The 20,488-nt window shown below is 62.3% G+C and overlaps 1 protein-coding gene across 1 annotated transcript; it reads right to left on the bottom strand.

Annotated features, from left to right (window-relative positions):
* Positions 1-4,787: 4,787 nt before the first annotated feature.
* On the bottom strand, positions 4,788-18,675 carry Bpifb3 (BPI fold containing family B member 3). Its single transcript, XM_026402157.2, has 15 exons — positions 18,564-18,675; positions 17,912-18,068; positions 16,170-16,274; positions 15,648-15,788; positions 14,334-14,397; positions 12,989-13,049; positions 12,233-12,324; positions 11,936-12,115; positions 10,549-10,602; positions 8,494-8,664; positions 7,840-7,907; positions 6,940-6,982; positions 6,174-6,237; positions 5,589-5,665; positions 4,788-4,817 (listed from the first exon to the last, which is right to left on the bottom strand). Exons 1-15 carry the CDS (start codon positions 18,673-18,675, stop codon positions 4,788-4,790), a joined length of 1,419 nt encoding a protein of 472 aa, XP_026257942.2.
* Positions 18,676-20,488: the final 1,813 nt, after the last annotated feature.

Genomic DNA, 20,488 nt, shown 5'->3' with positions numbered 1-20,488 from the left:
GGTCCTGAGGGTCCGGGTCACCAGGCCTCTGCTTTGGAATCTGGCCACGATCAGCCCTTATATAGCAGCCTCCTGGGCCCGGAGGGGGGCGCACCGCGTAATCGTGGGATCAGAATTACGAGACCGGAACTCTGCAAACTGAGCATTGAGCCCCAAAACCACAAGGGCTTGTGGTTTGTGGCTAATTCCAAGACGTGTTTGCCCCCGGATGGTGTCACATGAGCCGGGCTTTATCATGATCGCTCTGGTCTGGGCCGTTTCTGGGAATCCTGGGTAGGCCCCAGGTGGGAGGCTGTGGATTCTAACCTGTTCCAGGTGGCATGGAGGGCAGGCTGGGTGCCCCAGACAGCACTCAGCACCAGGGGACCCAGCCTCTGCTCCTCGGGCTGCTGGGGGACCAAGGCAGACGGACACAGCCCAGCTTCTCACGTTTAAGGCTGATCCGTGCACAGGCAGGTGTTCGAGGAGCTAGCCTTTTCCCCCAATATGTCATCATGACACCGTCACGCCAACAGCCAATGAAAGAACTGTCTGGGGGCGACCCACGTGCCCATCAGCCCACACCAGCTGGCCACAGCTGCCGTTTGCCCTGTCGCGTGCCTGGTCATACCGTCCACCCGGCCCCCAGCCCCTCTTTTATTTTTTATGCATTTCAAGGTCAGGTGCAGACACCGGCCTTCGCCCCATGGTCGACCACATCCACACGCTCGCGACGTCTTCCCTTCTGGGTCAAGTTCCCAGACTGTGAAATGTAGAGACCCTAAGCGGCCATTTGCAGAGTTTTAAGGATTGTATATCTCTGTGTCACCCACGCTCCTGCCACCACAGAGAGCATCTCCCCAGAAAGCTCCCTGCTTCCTGGTCCCGTCAATCCCGGCTGCCCTGGGGGCATCCACTGCCCCTCCAGGATCTGCAGGGACGCGGCCCAGGCCCTCCCTTGGCCTCCAGGGCTATCCCTGCCGATGCCCGCTCACTCCCCTGGTCCCCTTCGCGGCACCCCCGGGCTCCCTGCAGTCCTGCCCTCTGGGACGTCATCCTCCTTCAAATTCCACTGGTCAAGTTGTCACCCGCTACACAAAGCTTCCCACAGCGGCTCCCTTTCCTCTGGGCCCCCCACTGAGGTGGCCTTTCTCCAGGCAGACCAGGTGTGGCCTCCCACACAAGTGTCCCCCCCTCCCTGGCTCTGGGCGTTCCCCAAGGCCCCCTGGGTCCCACCCCTGACTCAGGCCCAGCCCCTGTCCCTGGGTTTTCAGTGCCCCCTCTTTTCGGGCCCCTGCCACCTGCCACTTCTGAGGGACAGAGTGCTCTCTGTCCCCACCAAGGCCGGCCCTCAGGCTGCACCGAGTCCCGTGTTCCTGCCAGCCCTCCCCGGGCCACTTGCTCCCGCTGCACCCAGGGAGGGTCTCCGAGGGCCCAGCCGGGATGACGTCACCACCAGCCTCCTCTGTCCCTGGGGCCAGCCTCGCTCAGGCACACAGCTGCCCCATTGGCAGGGGGCACATGGAGGGCTGCTGTGCCTGCTGCCGTCCCTTCTCCGCTTCAGGTGACAAGATGGCGTCTGGGACCGTCCTGTCCTGCAAAGCTCTGAGAGCAGGCCCTGGCCTGAGGTGGGGCTCGGTGGGTGGTGTGCTCTAGCCACCCAGGTCCCTACTGGCTCTCGGGAGGCTCCGCGGCACGAGGAGGAAGCCCGGGCAGGGCTGCCTTACTGTCCCTTCGGACACTTGAAGGGCTCTGGGCACAAGCACCTCCAAAGTCACGCACACCACCTGCACCACCCTTTCTAGCAGGGTTTCCAGGATTAGGTAGGAAACTTCTAGAATGTTCCTGAAGCCGCGGTGAACTGTAGCCCCTCTCAGCTCCGCCGTGGAAGCAGCCGCTTCTGCAGAGGGGTCAGTTCGGCCCGACCTGCCCTGAGCATCACCCGCACGGCTGACTGTCCTCTGCACCTGTGCCCACCCGTGAAACAGGAGAGGGGCGGGCACCTCGCGGCCACCATGCTGTCTGAGTCCGCTGACCCTGGCTCCTCTTTTAAAGTCCCTGTGGCTCCCCATTGCAGGGCACTTGGTGTGACCGCACTTGGTGTAACCGCTTGCTGAACAAACATTACACCTTCTAAACCGAAGTAAAACCCAGAGGGGCCTCTCCCCACCTCTGGGTGCAGGGACCAAGTGGCACTGCCAACAGCAGAGGGCAGTGTGGGCACAAAGGGCGTGTCAGTCACCAAGGCTCCGTCCACCCTCGGCCCTGAGACCTGCCAGTCCCTGGTGGCCATCAGCTGATCTGTCCCCTGGGCTGGCCCTGGCCATCCTGAGAGGATTAGCACAGCCCTGGCGCCAGGGAGATCGCCTGGGCTTAGCACCCCAAAGGCCCCTTTGTTTGGAGCTGGGGAGCCTGTGGGGGCTGGACGGAAGGACTTCCAGGTTCCCTGGGAGGTGATTCACCTTGAGGGTGACTCAACCATGCAGGGGGCCAAGTGGGCACATGTGGGATCACACAGGGGTTGCTGAGATCGGGAAACAGACCCACACCCACCACTGGCCCCTCCCTCAGCCCTCACCCCGCCTCATAAAAGGGGCTCCGGAGCTGAGTGCTGGGGGAGCTGAGTTCAAATCTCAACCTGTCACTGCCTGGCTGTGTGGCCTTGGTACACCACTTAACCTCTCTGTGCCTCAGTTTCCTCAAATACAGGGTGAAGGTAAACACAGTTCTTAGAAAGCAGGACTGATGTGAGAAGTTGATGACATAATGCACTTAAAGCTTCTAGAAGCATCTGTGAGCAGAGTCAGAGCAGCAAGGGCGCTTTTGGAGCAGGACCTGGGCTCTGAAATCAAGGTCATAAATACTGCTTAGAATCCTGCTCTCTCCCTTAGGAGCTCTCTGATTCTGCTTCTCAAAGCCTCAGTCTCCTTACATGTAAAATAGGATGTAAAGCATCTGACACAGTGTTTGGTATACAGTAGGTGCTCAATAAACATCAGTTCCTCTCACCACTACTCTATGCAGGTACTGGACTCACCATGGCATAGCTCTGTCCCTGACCTTGAGGAATTCTAGGTCAAGTGGGAGAATCAGCCAGGGCAGTGGCCAGGTGGGGCCTAATGGAGGGTCTGGCTCACAGGGCCCCACTCTCACTGTGGCCGAGTAGGTTCCTTACTGTGGCTTCTTATAAAGGCCAAGTTCACCCCCCTCTGTTCTCTCTCTCTTCCCCTTTGCCCTTCTGCCTTCTGCCATGGGATGACACAGTTCAAGAAGGCCCTTGCCAGATGCTGGTACCTTGATCTTGCTCTTCCTGGCCTCCAGAACCGTGAGCCAACAAATTTCTTTTCGTTAGGAATCACCCAGTCTCGGGCCCTCTGTCGTAGTGGCACGGAACTGGCCAGGCAGAGCCAGAGGAGCAGAGGCAGTTCTGCCCCCTCCATGCCCACCCAGGGGCCTGGTTACAGGCCTTGAACCTGACCCGGGGACTTGGGCCACTTCCTGTTAGAACTCGGATCCTGTAGCTGAGGCTGTCAGTGGACCAGAATGTCACGTGAGGGCAAGAATGAGTGCGGCCAGCGGGTGGGAGAGCCGGGGGATGGGAGGAGCCGTAGGGGAGAGGAGGTGGCACGGTGCTTGTGACGGCCACCAGCGGGAACTGGGTGCTCTTGCTGATGAGGTGCCTTCCTGGGCGCTGGTGAAACCCTCACGACCCTGTGACGGCATCTTCCTGGGTGACTGGTGAAGACACTGGGACTCAGATGACAGTGACCTGCTGGATGTCACATGGCCGCCCAGCAGCCGCTCACGGAACCACGTGGAAATCAGGAGCCCCGGGAGAAAGGAGTCAGAGATGACGTCCAACGCGACATGCCCACAGGGGCAGGTACCAGCCACAGAGGAGAGAGAAGGGAGGGATGATGGCCTCAGGGCTGCTCTTCCTGGTGGACAGACCTTCAGATGGGCTCCAGCCCTCCACTTCCTGTCCCAGCCCAAATCCTCGGAGCCAGTCACCAAGATTTCAGGGGCACTCTGCCCTCAGGCCCACCGCCACGTGCCAACAAGGGCCGCTCCTCACCAAGGAGGCCCGTCCTGAGCAGCCGACTGCACCCAGGACCCGGAGGCAGGACCCAACTCTGCCTCTGTGTGGCCTGCAGCTGGCCAGGCCTTGCTGGGAGGCAGCTGTCCCCGTGCACCAGGGGCTCTTCCCCTATGGGTGTGTCCAGGTCAGCTGTCCAGCCAATGGAGGCCTCAGGGCAGGGCCAGCCTCACTCATTCCCGCCTCCTGGAGGGCCGGCTCCTCTTCTCCCTGGAGGGCTCACAGCCACCCTTCAAAGTCCAGCTGAGAAGTGTCCCCAAGTCAGAGTCAGAGAGGGGCGTGGGCTCAGACTCAGAGCCAAAGATGGAGAGATGGAGGAAGAGGAGGAAGGGGGGGACAGGAGGAGAGAAGGGTCAGGAGGAAGGCAGGACGGGCACAGAGGCTACCCAGGCCAGCCAAGGGCTCCTCCTGCAGCTGGGAGGACATCAGAGGCCTAGGCCGGGGCCAAGGCGCCCCGTGTGACTGGGGAACAGACCAGTCGGAGGCACTGAGATGGAGGAGCAGTTTATTGAAGGCTTGGGACTCGCACTGAGGCCTGGGGACTCTCTGAAGCAGTCCCAGCCCAGGCCGAGGCCAAGCTGAGTGGACCTGGGTGGATAGGGACACTTATACTGTCACCAACAGAGACGAGAGACCGGAGGGAAGCTGAGGCCAAGGGGGCAGGTGGACAGGGCTCTGGAGGTCATGGTGGGGGGTGGAGGCCACTTCAGTCTCAGGACGCCACCGTCAGTACCACAGCATTCTGCCGGGAGCAAGAGTGCTCAGTGAGGCCCTCGGGACCTCGTACCCACGTCCCTGCCTCGCCCCTGTGCCTGGGCCACTGGATATCCCCACCTCCACCCTGGCCAGCGCTGACGGCAGTCACTCATTGAATGACTGCGTGGACAAATGCAGAAATGGTGGATAAGGGACCCCTCAATGTGGGACAAGTTGTTGATTTAAGAGACACAAGTTCAAGTGCCATTTCTGCCACAAGGCTGGGTGACCTTGGCCAGAAATTTGATGTCCCTCAGCCTCATCTGGAAAAGGGGGACCCCTGCTCTGCCCACCTCCCAGAGCAGTTCCAAGAATCAGAGTTTGGCTGGTTTGATCAGGATTGTGAAGACGTGCTAATCTTCAGCACAGTGTCACAATATATTAGTCATGTCTGTCACTAGCACAGGATAAGGGAGGAACAGCACAGGTCCTTGCTACCCGTGGACCAGCAGGAGGGTGACTCCGTGAGGAAATCTGCTTCCATTCTCCTGGGGAGACAAACTAGAATCCAGCAGAATCTGTCTACCCAGGGCGGAGTCTGATCGACTGGTGATGTCTGCCAGGGCAAGCTGGTAAGAAGCGGTAGCCCGCGTGCCACATAGTCTCCATTCCTGAGCTAAGCAACTTGTAATTCTCTGAGACTTTTAGAAAATGATGGAAGGACCGAACCCAGAGGATGAGGTGGAGCATTCCCCCAGGAGTGTCAAACAGGGCTGTCCCCACACCAGCTTAAAGCCCCTCTCCTTGGGAAACTCACCTCAATGATCTGCAGAACCGAATTGGCAAAGTTGACATTGAGAATCTTGGGCAAGGGAATTCCAACCGCCAAGTCCACTGTGAAGGAGGAAGAGTTGGAAAAAAGAAGCTGTGGAGGGCAATCTCAGAGCCAGGGAGGCTTGGATCCTGCTGACCTTATTCTAGAACTTTCCTTGGACCAGCTCATTCTCTTCCTATGGACAAACTCCTATTCAACCTCCTACACCCCAACAAGAAAGTCCCTTTTCTGTATTGTGTCAGTGGCTCCCCTCAGCCAAACCCCCAGAGCCTCCATCAATCCCTTGCCCGCCCTGGGTCACCTATTTGGAGTCGCGTGTTTCACGGTTACTTCCCACTGGGATGGTGGGTGCTTCTGGCCGGCCCAGCTCAGCTCAGTTCTTGGGGCCTGGCCTGGTGTGGTGTAGGTGCGAGTCAGTGGGGTGTGAGTGGAGAGGGTGGCGCCCTGGTTCCTGCAACTTACGAGGGGGGACCGACCCCTCTCTGGCTTCTGTGTCCCCATCAGAGCCATGGGCAAGGCAACAGGTCAGACATTCTGTGACCAGGAAGAGAGCAGAGGGGGCCGTACCGTTGAGCTTCTGCACGTAGGTGGCCTGGAGCACGTCGCTGAGCCATTTCTCCAAGCGGGAGACCTGCAATGGAGCACGGAGCGCTGGGCCGCGGGGAGCAGCCCCCTTGCCCAGGGAGGGACGTCCCGAGGCCCCGCCGAGCCTCCCCAAGGCCTGCGGACGCAGCTCCTGGTGCTCGCAGGGCCCAGGGTATGGACAGTCCACCATGGACCCTGAAGGGGCCTCTGGGAGTGAGGCTGGCTTCACCCTCCACCCATGACCCAGGTGTCCTCCTGGGAGGGTCTGCGGGGCCTGGAGTGGCACGAGGGGACATGGAGTGCCCGAGAAGAGGGAAGCGTCCTGGCTCCCGTGAAACCATGGGGTCTGATCTGAGGCTCCTGTCAGTTCAGGGGCCTGGGAATGTTCTAGAACTTGGGACCGTCTTGAGATTCCAGAGCCTCAGAACTCTGTGAGAAGCAGGAACCCGGGGCCCAGTGGAGCCCGGAGTGTGGGAACCTCCTGAGTTGGGGACCTCGTTCCTTCCGACCGTCGGGCCCTAGAGGTCAGCAGCTCTGAGGACCTAGGACCTCGAGGTTCCCTTTCCTGGATGGACACGGTGACCCCCAGAGACAGGCCACACACGCCTTCCCACTTGCCCACTGTGGCCTGTTGGAGGAGAGGCCAGCTGAGGCAGCTCAGACAGGCTCGTGACACGTCCCCAACTCCTTTCCATGCCCTGTCCAAGACCCTGACCTCCCCAAGCTTCTCCCGCTCCCAGGAACTTACGTCGAAGGTGTTGGTGATGGACGAGGCCAGCTTGAGGCTGAGCCTGGCGGAGAGAAGAGGGAGGCTGGGCCTGCGGAGGCGCTCTGCCCCCGTCTGCCCAGGCCGCTCTCCGGGATCGGAAACGGGGCTCCGGGGCCAGCGCGGCCGCTCGCCAGCCTTGCCCAGGGCCTCAGTTTTCCTACCTGCAAAATGGACTGGAAGGGACATGACATCTCTTCTGGGATGTCACAACCACCCCCTCTGACCCCACGGCCTTGGAGCCAAACCCTGGGTCAGCGAGTGGCCCTCCCCAGACTGAGCACTGGACACAGGAGGCCCATATATAGCAGGTGCTCACTAAAGGCAGCGAACCATTGAAGGATCACAGCTGGCCCTCGTGCAGGTGGCCAGGGCCTAGACCCACGTCCCCACCTCCTGACGGCCTGGGAGGGGAGGCCCAGGCCGCCACCTGCGACGTGAGCCGGGGCCGCAGAGGGCTCTGCCAACTGTAAAGCGCTGTGCACGTGTAAGGAAGGACCCTCACGGACACTGTCACCTCAGCTGTCATGACTGTCAGGATGCCGGGTCACCACAGAGATGGGAGGTTAGAGAGAGAACTGGTCCAAGGAGAGGCGAAGCTTCAGACAACACTCTGGGACCACTGTCCCCAAGGCCAGCCTCTGGGGCTGACCCCGCAGGGCTCTGGGCTCTGTATCCTGAAGGCAGCCATGGCCCCCAGAGCAGAGAAGGAGCAGGGAGGCGGCCCCCAGGGCCCCATCTGCCCCAGCTCCTCCCCTGCCGAGTGGCCACACCGTCCCCTCCTGGGCTGACCCTCCCATGTGCCACAAACAGCAGGCGGCCCTGTTCTCGGCTGCCCCTAACCCTTGTTCCCAGACACAGGTCCCCAGGGCCCCACGTTACCGTTCCAGGGACAGGGAGATGTGCAGCTTGGTGGCCGAGGGAGCCAGCTGGGCTTTGAGGGTCAGCGCCTGCGTGGGGAAGCGCACAGAACCAGGCAGGTCCCCCTGGGGCCGGGGCTCTGCCCCTCGTCCCCCCAGGAACCCGCCGAAGCCCTACTGGGCGCTGGAACCGGAGCCAGGATCGGGCTGCGGGGGCTGGAGGGACCCCCTCCAGCCTGCAGGTGGGGGAGGCGCCCCCACCAGGGACGAGGCGTGAACAGAGGAAGGCGAGGGCGGGCCTGCAGGCCGCAGGCTGGGTGACCGAGGCAGTGGGAGGACGCAGGCTCAGAGCTGGGCCTCGGGAGTCCGGTCAGGGGGCAGCAGGGGGCCCGTCTCAGCCTGGGGACCAGGGAGGGGGCTGGAGGAGGCACACTGGAAATGGGGGGGGGTCCACGAGAGGCTGAGCAGGGAGGCCACAGAGGTGCGGCTACTCCTAGGTCCCCAGAAACCGGAGGGGACAGGCCTGGGGCCCGTCAGAGGTGCAAGCCACAGGCGTCCAGCCAGCCAATGACGGTGACAGGGCTGCCCTGCATGGAGCCTCCACCTGAAATCAGGGAAAGGCCCCCAGGGCCAGGCAGGACCCGGGGCCAGGTCCCCTCCTGCCTGAGCCACTGACCCCATTCAGCTCGAAGAGGAACTCGGGGCTCCCTCCAGGGATCGCGAACAGCACGCGGATGCTGGCTGGGATGGAGACAGCGGCCTTCTTGTTCTGGAGTGTGACGATGGGGACTTCCTTCACCCGCAGAAAGAGCAGGAGGTGCTGGCCTGGGGGCAGCTTCCCCAGGGCCTGAGAGGGACAGGAGCAGAGCGGGGGCGTGAGGGCCGCGGGCCCCAACTAGAACCGATCAGTCAGTCAACAAACACTCCTCCAGCAGCCCCTGGGCCCCGGGACTGTGCTGAGGTCCTGATCCACGTGGGCCTTATCTTGGCCTCCATGAGGCTGACACCCAGGTGGAGACAGACCTTAGAGCCACCAAGGCCGACTCCTTCACTCAGGAAGGGGCAAAACCCTCCCAAGGCACACAGAGCTCACCTGGTGCACCCCCTGCCTCCCGCTCATCTCGCCTTACCCTCCCCTGCTGGCAGCCTCCTCCCCCCTCCAGGCTCACTGGCCATGGGCAGTTCCTCCAACCTGCCACCCTGCTCCTGCCTCAGGGCCTTTGAACCTGCTGCTGCCGCTCCTGGAAATGTCTTCCCCAGGTAACTGCATGGTTTCCTCCCTCCCCTCTTTTGTCCTCTGCTTAAATGCCACCTCAGTGAGGCCTTTGTAAAAAGCACCAGCCCACACCCTGACGGGCTGTAACCAATCCCTCACCCTCCCGTACTGCTTGCAGTCTGTCTGCAGCCCCCAGACCCCAGGGCCTTTGCCCGATTTTCACTGTTGTTCCCTTTTGTGTCCTCATGTGCAGGCGGGTCTTGAACCAGCACAGGGCACAGGGCCTGGTACTAGGGGGCTCAGTTGACATTCGAGGACCAGCTAAATGAATCATGCAATCAGGACATCCGAGTCCTTAGTCACGACTCGTAGAAGTGACAGGAATTGTGGGATCACAGGACACTCCCAGGTTGGAATCTGGGGCTCCGTGGCGCGAGCCCAGGCTTCCCGAGGGGCAGAATCAACCAGGCCAGGAATCTCCAGGTCCACCCTCACGGTCCACAGAACCTGAAGCCACAGAGCGCCACTCAGAGCTGCAAGACTCCAAGCGCTCAGGCTCCAGGGCGGAGCCCAGCCTCCCTGCTCCTGAGGGGGACGCTGCCCAGCTGGCTGCACCCACAGATCCCCACCCTAGCTGCCCCTGCCTGTCCCAAGGCCCTCTCCATCATCTCACAACTCCAGCCCTCAGAAAGTTCTTCTGAATGTCTAACCCCAGTCCACTCCTTCCCTAAGACTCTTCCCATGCCCTTCAGCTAAGGGACTCAGAGAAGTGGCAGCCCCAACCTTAAGCCCCAAGGCTGCTTTCAGTCACCACCTTCAAGAGCTCACAGAGTGGATCCTCTGCACCCCCAAACATGGCTGCCACCTGCACCCTCTTGGTGAATGCCCGAGCTCTCTGGCCTCTGTCAGAATCTGCTTTTCTATAAGGACCGTGTAGTAGTCATTTCTACTTTAGTCCGAATTCAGATCCTCACAGTTGTAAAGTGGCTGCTCCAGCCTCAGCTGAATGAATGGGAAAGCTGAGGCCGGGCCCTGGGACCATGTGTTAGGCCTGCCTCCCGCCTCCCTGCCTCCCTGTCCCCTGCCTCCCTGCCTCCCGCTTCTCCACCTCCCACCTCCCTGCCCCCTGCCTCCCTGCCTCCCTGCCTCTTCTCCCTTGTCTCCTCTCTCCAACCGGTGCCCTGCATCTTCTCACTGGGGAAGGAGGAGACAAAGATCAAGATGAAGTCAGGCACTTGGAGGAAAGAATCTCCTGATCTCTGCCTGGTAGAGGAGCAATAGCCGTAGAAAAATGCCCAGTTGGCTCCTTGGGGCCGGCAAACCTGGTCCTTCCCTCTCTAAGCAAACCTGCTAGCAGGAAGGGACGTGGCGTCAGTCTTTCACACTGTAGTATGAATTTGGATTCAGCATTCCCCACAGCTGCTGGAAGGTTGTGCTGAGAACGATTCTGGAGGCCACTCAGCCTCAGTGGGGGAAGGAGCCACAGTGATCAAAGCCCCTGAGAGGGCCACTCACCTCAGGGGCCAACGCGGCCAGGTCTGTGGTTGACAGTGGGACATTGTTGGGAACCTGGGCCGGAGACCAAATGGGAGAGAGAGTTGGTGTGAACACAGAAACGGGCCCAGGAGCCCCGGGGCACGTGGAGCAGTTGTGTCCCTCGGTCCCCATCGTCCGCCTGGCACACATCGCGACAAACACTGGGGGTGATTCTGTGAGCCCGCGACGCCTCCTGACCTCAGGCTCTTGCCCAGGGTGAAACTGAGGGGGCAGGCCGGCGTCAGAGGCCTCGGACTGCCCTGCGGAGCGCGGGATCTGAAGGCCGGGGACCAGCCTCGGACCCTTTGCCTTTTACCCCAATACGAATTTCCTCCCACGTTTACAAACCAGGAGGTTCCATATAAAGCTGCATTTCTGCCTAAAAAGGTGGAGAAGATGGTCACCCTGGGCCTGGAGCCGCCCCTGGGGCAGCTGAGCGGCAGGTGGCCAGTTCACGATGGCCCCGCATCCCGGCCCCTGGTGGCGAGACCCTGCGAGCTGCACAAGCCCCTTCTCAGAACAGAGCTGTCCCCCGGGACAGTCACAGGCACGCTGCGAGGGAGGGTCCCAGGCACCCAGCACACCTGCGAGGGCAGAGGCACCAGGGCCTCGAGGGCCTCTCGTGCCCCAGAACTCAGCTGCCCGCACCCACACGCACAGGGTGCTCCCCCGCACATGCTGACCCCGGCGTCTCTGCCCGGCATGACCGCGCCCATCCCCAGCTGAAAGACACCTGCTTCCCAACTCGGGGCCCGGCCCCACCTCCCCGAGGCCACCTCTGCTCTCGGGACCCCACCTGCAGAAACTGAGGGGCCACCTCCTCCCCTGGGCCTGAGCTGGGGAGCCCATGGAGCTCAGAGCTCACTCCCCCCGGGGAGGCTGGGGCCGAGAGATGGCTCTGCGCGGGTCTGTGGCCTGGGCCGTCTGACCCACAGGGTTGTGAGGAGCCAGAGGGCAAGCAGAGAATCCCCAGGACTCGGAACAAAAGCACAAGCGACCTCCCGCTGGCAGAACCCCATCTTTCCAACTCCAGTCTGCCCTTGAGAGAGGAGTGGAAATGTCAGCCACTCACACTTGAGTATAAAATGAGCTTAGACTCAAGAAGGACTCCAAAGTCAGGAGGGGCCTCTTGCCTAGACCTGTTTGGACCCATCGAAGTGACCCCCTGGAGTGCTGAGTGCAGAGGGGTTCAGAGGTCTCACTGAGGCTTCACACAGCAAAGTGGCAAATGTCCTCCCCAAGTACAGAGCCGGGCGCATGCGCTGTCAACTTGTCAGCTCTCCCGTGTGACGACGGGTGGCAGGCTGCTCGGTGACGTGTGGCCGGTCAGCTCGGCCTTGCCTCGGCTCCCCGGGAGGACACTCACCAGCTCAGGGGTGAGGTCTATGTTGAGGGCACCGTTGGCCTGCAGCAGTCCGAACACAGTGTTGAAGAGGTACAGCGGCACTGTCACCTGCGACGTGTGGTCATCTTTGGGGGGCACCTTGACTGGGACGTGGGGCTTGGGGAAGTCAATGACATCACCAGCTACGCTCTTCACGATGGGCTGCAGGGACAGGAAACGGCCCGGGAGGGTCTTTGGCTGCCCACCCCCTAGCCTTGACCCAGCGTCCCCACCCCGCCACACCCTGGGCACAGGGGGGACCCCCGCCCTGGCACTCACGTTGATGTCCAGCTCTATGTACTGGTTGGAGATGAGCGGCAACGTGGCCAGCGAGAACTCCACGGACCCCAGAGCCCCCAGGGGCACCAGGCCTGTTGGGGACAGGACAGACAGAAATGCCCTGGGAGCCCGTCCCCGGCAATAGCGGCCCCTGCACCTGCCCAGCGCCTGCTGCTGGCCTAGCACTGCCCCGAGCCCTCGCTTGGACGCCACTGTCATCACATCTCACAGAGGAGGAGACTAGGGCCCGGAAGTCACCCGCCCAAGGCCACACAGCGAAGTGGCAGAGCCAGGGGCTGGTCCCCTGACGCGGCCACCTGCCCTTCACATAGCACCGCTGGTGGAGTCACCTGCCGGTCCCCTCCTCCTCCTCCTGGCCACATTCTGACATTCTCCAAAGCCCCTTAGTGAGCCCCAAAGGCACCCACGCAGGGCACTGGGAGCTGCGGGTGCTGGGGCCTTGGTGGCCCTCCTCGAGCTCTCTGGGCCTCAGTCTTCTTGTCTGTCCCCTCCTGTGTCTGACCACAGGGGCTGACCAAGGGGCTCAGCAGATGTCGCTCTGCAGCACCGACACGTGGAGATGGCTGAGGACACCGAGCGCCACCCCTGGCCCTAGGCCTGCACCAGGGTCCCCCCGCCCCCCAGGGCAGCCTCCTCAGTGTGACGGAAAGGGGAGGTCCAGGGCCCTGCCTCCGGCCACCCTCAGGGCCCGCTGCCCTGGAGTGACAAGAGGGAGGTCAAGGGACCCCAACCTACCCAGCGCAGCCCCCAGGAGCTCATTCACGACGCCCAGCACACTGTCCACCACGGGGCACAGCTGCGGAGGCAGGGACAGGAGCCATGAGCCAGAGCCCCGGGTGCAGGAGCCAGCGCTTTCCCTCTAAGTGACCTGCCCCGTGGTTCTGGCACCAAGGGAAGGCAGATGTGGGGACAGGTGGGGACACACAGGTGGGACAGGGAGGGGCCCAGAGGGGCCCAGGCCCATTCCCCATTAGGAACCCCCGAGGTTGCTGGGGAAACAGGGGACACATTCCCGTGGCCAGCGGGCACTGTGCCTGAGGAGGCAAAGGTGACGGCCGTCCCCGTCCAGTCACTTGGGCCTACGGCTGGGGTAGAGAGGAAAGGCCAGCTGCCCGGGCTCTCTGCAGAGTGGGTTGCCCCAGCCCGGGGCCTCCAAGTCGGGCTGGTCAGGGGAATGAGGGAAGCGCAGGGGCTGGCGGGTGGGGACTGGCCAGGTGGGGACAGCCAGCTGCCCTGCACTGCTGGGTGCCCTGCGGAGCGAGTCCCAGGCAGCCAGGGTGCTGCCAACAGACTCTGACAGCCTCTCTGAGACCCAGAGCTCAGCTTCTGGCCGGAGGCCCCCGTTAGGGGACACAGTGAAGATGCAGCCACACATCCTTGTTAAGTCCCCTCGGAGGGGGCCTGGTGGGGACCCTGCACTGGGCGTGACCTCCTCCTGCAGCGCTTCTTCAAGCCCCAGGCAGAGTTGCCAGCCCCAGGTCCCTGTCTCCCTGCCACCTGCCATGTCCCCCTGTTCGAGGACCCACGGGGAGCCCAGCCTGCTGAGTGGGGGAGGCCTGAGGGTCACTCTCTATGGGACCCCGGTTTGTCGCTCCCACACCCCTCTGTAAATAGCGCTGGGCCACACCCAGCTGCAGCTGCCCCCTGAGGGAAGCCAGGCTTCCGCTGGCCACGGTCACTTGTCACCCCCCACACACTACGCCCCCTGGGACAGATGAATCACAATGTGGAAGAATATTCCCCGGTGGCCTTCTAGAGGTGATCTCCAAGCACAGGCTCCACTTAGAACAAGGGACCCCGATTTTAATCTAAAGGTCCTTTAAAGAAAAACCAAGTCAATAATAACTCGTGGCAAAGACAGGGTGGGGGGAAAGAGGCAGATTTGGGGGCAGGGTCTCTCGCCACCTGGAGGTCTGGGGAAGCTCTGCCCAAGTGTCCCCAGACCAGCAGGCGGTCCCTGGGGGCCCGGTGGCTTGCCAGTGGGAGGGGAGGAAGTGCCACCTGATCCTGCCAGAGAGGCCCAACCCACAACCAGGGAGGGGCCGGCCCAGGGCCACTCACCATTCCCGGGGCCACTCACCATTCCCGGCAGCACCTTGAACAGCGTTTGCTCCACGACCCCAAAGAGTGGCGCAGGCAGCAACCTGGGCAGGGAGGCAGTGAGGCTGCGGTGGCAGCGCAGGAACAGTGCCACGCGGGTGTTGGGGAGGGTGGGCGCTGGGCTCTGCATTGTCCCCTCTCTTGGTGGGTGGGCTGGGGCTCTGTGGACCTGGGCCCTATCTCGCAGCGGGACCAGGGGCCGGCACTAGGTCCCCCCTCTGGACAGTGTCTGCTTTGCCTGGTTGCTGCAGCCCCATTAAGTGACAGCGGCATGTGGGTAGTGTGCCACGGTGTTCAGTAATGTCTGTCCCCCTGTCTCCCCGACATTGCAGACAAGGAACATGCGGGTCTGGAACGGCACCGTGGGGTGCAGGGCCGCAGCCCCGCAGAGCCACAACCACAGGGCACCCACACGGTGCTGGGCTCCCCTTCCCGTCGCCCTCCCCAAGCCCCGATGGCCCAGAGAAGCAGGACGGGGCCTCTGGAGTCCAAGAAGCTCAGCCCCTCCTGGGTCTCCTCATTCAGGTCCATCTGGGGACAGGAGCAGCAGCGTCACCCTATTCCTGGGAGCCCTCTCAAAGCTGTCGCATACTTGTCACTGATCAGAGCCATTCAACAAACACGGGGACAGCGCTGGCCTTGGGCTGGAAGGTAGACACTAATGGGGGGACACAGGAAGGGGGCGGGGAGGGTGCCCCGGGAGTGGGTGCCGAGCACCGCGGAAGCCTGGACCTCAGCAGAGACCTGCTCCTCTCCATCTCTGCCTCATCAGTGGTGTGACCTTGGCAAGTCCTTGCCCTCTCTGGGCCTCCACTGTCCCATGGGAATGGCATTCGCAAAGTGTAGGGAAGCCCACCCATCCCTGGTGCCCCCCCCCCCGAAGGAGGAATGTAACAGTGTTTTCCGGATAGTCTGGTCAAGCCCCTGGGGTACAGATGGGGACACTGAGGCCCTGACCAGGAGGAGGGTCCTCTGAGGTCACACAGCAAGTCAGGGGCAGAGCCCGGCCTCTGATGTGCCAGAGCAGGGACAGAGCTTGGAGCAGCTGCAGAGAAGGGGTGACCCCCTGGCCAGCTCTGTCAGAGGGACGCAGGATCCAGGGAGCTGGAGGAGGAGGACGCCCAGAAGTGGGCAGGAGTCCTGTCAGAGGGACCTCAGTCTGTCCATCTGTGTAGGGGCGTGACCCCAGCCAGGGGGACGGGCGCAGGGTGAGTCCAGGCCGACCGGGCGGACCCAGAGGTGTTTAAGGCCCCGCCGCCCCAGAGCGGTGGGGACAGGGAGCAGGGCGACTCACCCCGACATCAGGCTGATGTGGCCCAGGAGCGTGCTGCAGCGCTTGAGGATGAGGATGGGCGTTCCCCGCGGGCTCACACCCAGCGCCACCCGAGACGACACGTTCACCTCGACGCCCAGCTGCAGGAGGCCCCCCAGGGGGCTGCGAGACCGGGCACTGGGGCGTGGCCGGGCTGCCAGGCCCCACCCACCAGGCCACGCCCCGGGCACGCCCCGGCCACGCCCACCCCGGGTGCAGACTGGCCCTGAGCGGGCGAGCTGGGCGGCCAGGCTGGGGGTCGAGTGGGCTGCCGTGTCTGCACGTCCCTGGTCCCGCTCCTCCCACCCATTCCCCTGAGGCCTGGACAGTGGAGGGGATCTGGAGAGGGTGAGATGGGAGTCCATGGGGTCAGTGGGCGGTGGTCTCTGGGGAGGGGAGCGGGACAGTAGGGTGGGAGTCCCTTGGGAGGAAGCAGGTTGGGAGGAACAGGAGGGAGCTGCCCCCCAACAGTGCGGTAGGCGCAGGCCCCCAGGGCACACTCACCCAGAGCCGTGCAGGCCCACTTTGGTGTGCAGGCACAGCTGCACCCCAAAACCTGGCAGCAGCCTCAGCGACACCTTGGGCAGCGTGAGTTCCTCAATCTTCAGCCTGAAGAGTGGGGGGAAGCAAGCACTGCTCAGCCCAGACCCCGCTCCCCTCCCCACCAGGGGCCCGGACCACCCTGGACCAGGCAGGGCAGAGCCTCTCCCGGGCGGGTCTCCTTGTCACCTTGAACCTGCAGAGCCACCTGTGAAGGCTTGGCCAGTTACTTCACCTCCTGGCTTCAGTGTCCCCATCTGTAAAGTGGGCGGCACTCGCAGGGGTGAGGGAGAGACGTGGGGAAAGGGGGTGCAGACTCGGTGCAGCGTGTGCCCGGTACATCTCCCACCATCCTCGCCGTAGTTGGCTCTCCCCGCCTGTCCCCACAGCCTCAGCCCTGGTTTGCCCCCACCTGCACCCCCCAGGCTCCACATACACTCAACACAAGGGACCTCTGGGACAAGCCTCTCTTGGGTCATTGTCATTACCCGCTCTGTCCTCCGGGTGTCTGCCCAGGTAATGACCAGACTTTTCATTCCACAGTCCCTCCTGGCTAGAGTGACCCTCCCCCAGGAAGCCTGCCTTGCTTGTCCTCGGCCACAGGGAGACACCCTCTGAGTGGCTCCTGTCTCTCTGGGCCGCTCCATCACTGTTGAACTCATGGGATTGTCAGTGGCTCCCTGAGGTGAGGACAATGTCGGGTTCAGGCCCAGCCTCACCCCGCAGGGGGCTTCTCCGGCGGGAGACATATTTAATCCATCTACGACAGCAGGTATCAAGGACTCGCTGTTCTGGGCACTATTTCAACAGCTGGACACAGTGACAACCCCACGAGTAGCTTCTGACTATGCAGCCAGCGAGGCCACCCAGGTCCCAGCACTGCCCGGGCTTCAGCCTTCTGGGGACTCTCTTGGACATTCCCGGGTTTCCACCAACCATCGACTGATGTCCCCTGGGCTTGTGATACACCCGGACACTGTCCCCTCCTGCCCCAGGTAGGGGAGGTGCCGGGGACCTCAATCTCCTCACATGCTAAGTGCAGTTGATAATTGCCCTGTCCCCAGACTCAGCAGGACAATTCACTCACGATGCTCAGCACAGTGCCACACACAGAAACCCCGGGCAGCGGTCACTAAGTTCCAGACATTAGCTATCATGTGACATGTCTCATTCACTCCTTCAAAAATATGTGGGAAACGCCTGCTACGTGTCAGGCCCTATTTGTGATATGGGGACACAGCAGGGAACCATCCAGATAAAGATCCTACCTACCCTGGTTGAGGTTTATGATCTACTAGGAGAGAAAAAACCCAAACCAGAAAAATGTGTTGTGTAAGGGAAAGTGGCATGTCCCCTGGAGACCTTGAAGGTGGGCGGGGGGGGGGGGAGGAGGAGATAATCAGGACAGGGTTCTTGAAGGAGGTTATTTAGGGAGCCATGCAGATACCTGGATTAGCCCAGAGAGGCTAAGCAATCTGCTCTGGGTCACCCAGCAGGTAACTAGAATTGACTCCAGTGTGGGACCTCAATCACTGTGGCCTGTGGCCCTTCTTGTCCTGCCAGGCACGCAGGACAGGAGTTATGTTCCTGCCCTTCCTGCTCCACTCTCACGTCCAATTAAAGAGACCATCTCCCCTAGATTTCCTGAAGCAGGAGACATCCTGAGGGTACACAGGTGGGCGTCCCCGGGCCCCGCAGGGACTCACCCAGACAGCTCCTCCACGACCCCAAAAATCCCTCCGTAGCTCAGCAGGCCGCCTCCTCCAAGCAGCCCTCCTGAGCCCAGGAGACCCTGGTTCACAGACGTCACTGTCCCCAGCACGTTCTGCAGAATGGGTCCCCCAACCAGCGAGTTCTGAATGGCTGCAGAGAGGGCAGGTATAGAAGATGCTAGAACTCCACCCCCGCCCAGGACCTCACATCCGCCCCTCCTCTGAGCTGCGGGAAAACAATTGTTTTGGTCAGAATTGACCTGGAGGTCATCCTCCAATGACAGCCACAGGGGCTGGTGACAACCCTCTGCCTGGCACCCTGAATCCCATGACCCTCCTTCATTATGCAGATGGGTAAACTGAGGCCCAGAGGAGCGGGGACTTGCACAGGACAGTGCAGAAGGTCAACCCGGGGGCCGCAGTGTGGCTCCGACTCTGGATCCTGGGCACCACAAGGAACAGGAGCCCGTGGCCACTGGGGGCTTGATGGCGATGGAGGAAGCCACCCTGGGGCCCCCAGGCCTGGCTCTGGGCAGAGGGGGAAGGGCCGGGTGCAAAGCACCACTGAGGGGCTGGGACCGGCGATGTCCTCTGAAGGGCCCCGTTTGCCCCTCTTCGGCTGCACCCCTGAGGCCGCCCGGCTCACCTTTGCCGAGCTCGTCCTTGTCGATGCGGGCCAGCGTGCCCACCGTCTCCAGCAGCCCGTGGCTGGGCGTGGCCAGGCCCCAGAGCAGAAGCAGGGAGCACAGGCCCAGCATCCTCGGCGCACACCTGCCGGGCGGAGCAGGCCTCAGACGCTCCTCAGGCCCGGCCTCCTCCTGTCCCCGACCGACCCGTCCCTCCCAGGGCAGCCCGGGCAGCCTCACCCGCAGGAGGGGACCCACAGGAGCCCAGCGCCCAACAGCCGCGCCGATCGGTGCAGCTCCAACCCCGCGGCCTCAGAGCTGCCTCCCACAGCTCCCCCCTCGTGGGCCCATTTCACAAATGAGAACTGAAGTCGAGAGCTTGGAGGGGACTTGGCCAAGGCCACCGAGCTCCTCAGTGGTAGGGCCAGAATTCCAGGCTGAGTCCACGTGACTTCAGAGCCTTAGTGTGGCCCCGTGGACCTGGCAGGACTGGAGACGGCCCCTGAGGGGCCCTCCAGGACAGCAGGGGGCCTGGCTCCTGGGCCACTTTCAGAAGGTGCAGCTGGTCAGGGACCTGCAACCCTGAGACTTAAAATGTCCCATTTCTCGTTCTCCGCAGCTCCACTCCAGAGGGAAATGGATTGGAAAGTGGGAACACGGCTACATACCAGTTCCGTTGGCTTTGTTTACAGAGTTCCATGTTGCCCACCCAATCAGACACCGTGCATCCTCCCCTGTCCCCTCTGCCGAAACCCTTTGGTGGATCCCCACTGCCTTTGGAAGAAAACCCAGGCTCCTGCCTTTAGCCACAAAGCCCTTACCTGCCTCTTTGACCTCCAGGGTCTTGAGCATGCCAAGTGCCATCCCACCTCAGGGCCTTTGCTCATGCTCTTCCTTTTGCAAGGAAGGCTCCTCCCTGGGTCATTGCACAGCTGATTTCTTATCTTTCAGTTTCTAAATACTCGGGATCTTCTGGGAGAGGCCCTTCCCCTGTACCTGTCTAAAGGAACCTGCCTGTCTCTGAGCACCAACCAGGGTATTAAGGTATCCATCACAGTTTGCATGCACACAGCACGGTTAGTGTCCTTGTTTGCCGTCTCTGTTGGTCCCTGGTGGCCGGGACTGTGCCTCAGGCCTCCACACCTGGTTGTGTGCTGGACGGGTGCCGCCAGGGGCAGGGGGTGACTCGGCAGCCCCATGCCCTGAGGAGGAGGCACCTTCCCTTCCTTGGCACCAAGGGGCCATGTGGGTGCCGTGTGGCCGGCAGAAGTCTTGGCCTTGTGCACCTCGTTTCACCCAGAGTGTCCCCGCAACCACCGGGGTCTCTCACAGGAGCCCCCATGGTGGGAAGCCAGCCAGGTTCCGCGACTTGGAGAAGAATGACACCTTGACTCCTGCCCATAGGACCGTCCTGTCCCCAGGCCACCCAGACCCGCCAGGACCTCTCTGGGTCCCAGATCTGTAAGATGGGGCTTCCCTCCTGTCACCACCAGGCGCTCCAGGCCCCTCCTAGGGGGACTCCTCTGGGCCCATCATTTAGAGGGGCCCTCAGGAGGCCACAGGGCCACTGCCCGCTGCCTTACCCGCTTGCTCCTGAGGCTCCTCGGGGTAGGGCTTGGCCTCTGTCCGTCCCTCCACCAGCCGAGCCCAGGGACAGCCCTTATATGCCCGCAGCAGCTCGGGGACACAAAGGGGGCAAAGCGGCCAGGAACCCGTCAACGCGTCATGTCAGAAGCCAATTGTGGTTTCCCCGAGGGCCTGGCTAAGCCTTCCTCCTGCAGAGTGGGCGGCTGCCGGGTCGCGCCCGGGCGGGAGAGGCTGCCCCTGGGGGCCAGGGGGCTGTGCCCCCAGACAGGGCCCCATCAGCCACCCCCAGGGCCCAGAATCTTCTCTGCCCCCCTCCCCCCCAGACGAAGGCCCAGGAGGAAGGAGGAGGTTAAGGCCA

Source organism: Urocitellus parryii, chromosome 6 (assembly GCF_045843805.1).
Source record: "Urocitellus parryii isolate mUroPar1 chromosome 6, mUroPar1.hap1, whole genome shotgun sequence".
NCBI lineage: Eukaryota > Metazoa > Chordata > Mammalia > Rodentia > Sciuridae > Urocitellus > Urocitellus parryii.
This window is presented reverse-complemented; position numbering and strand designations above follow the sequence as displayed.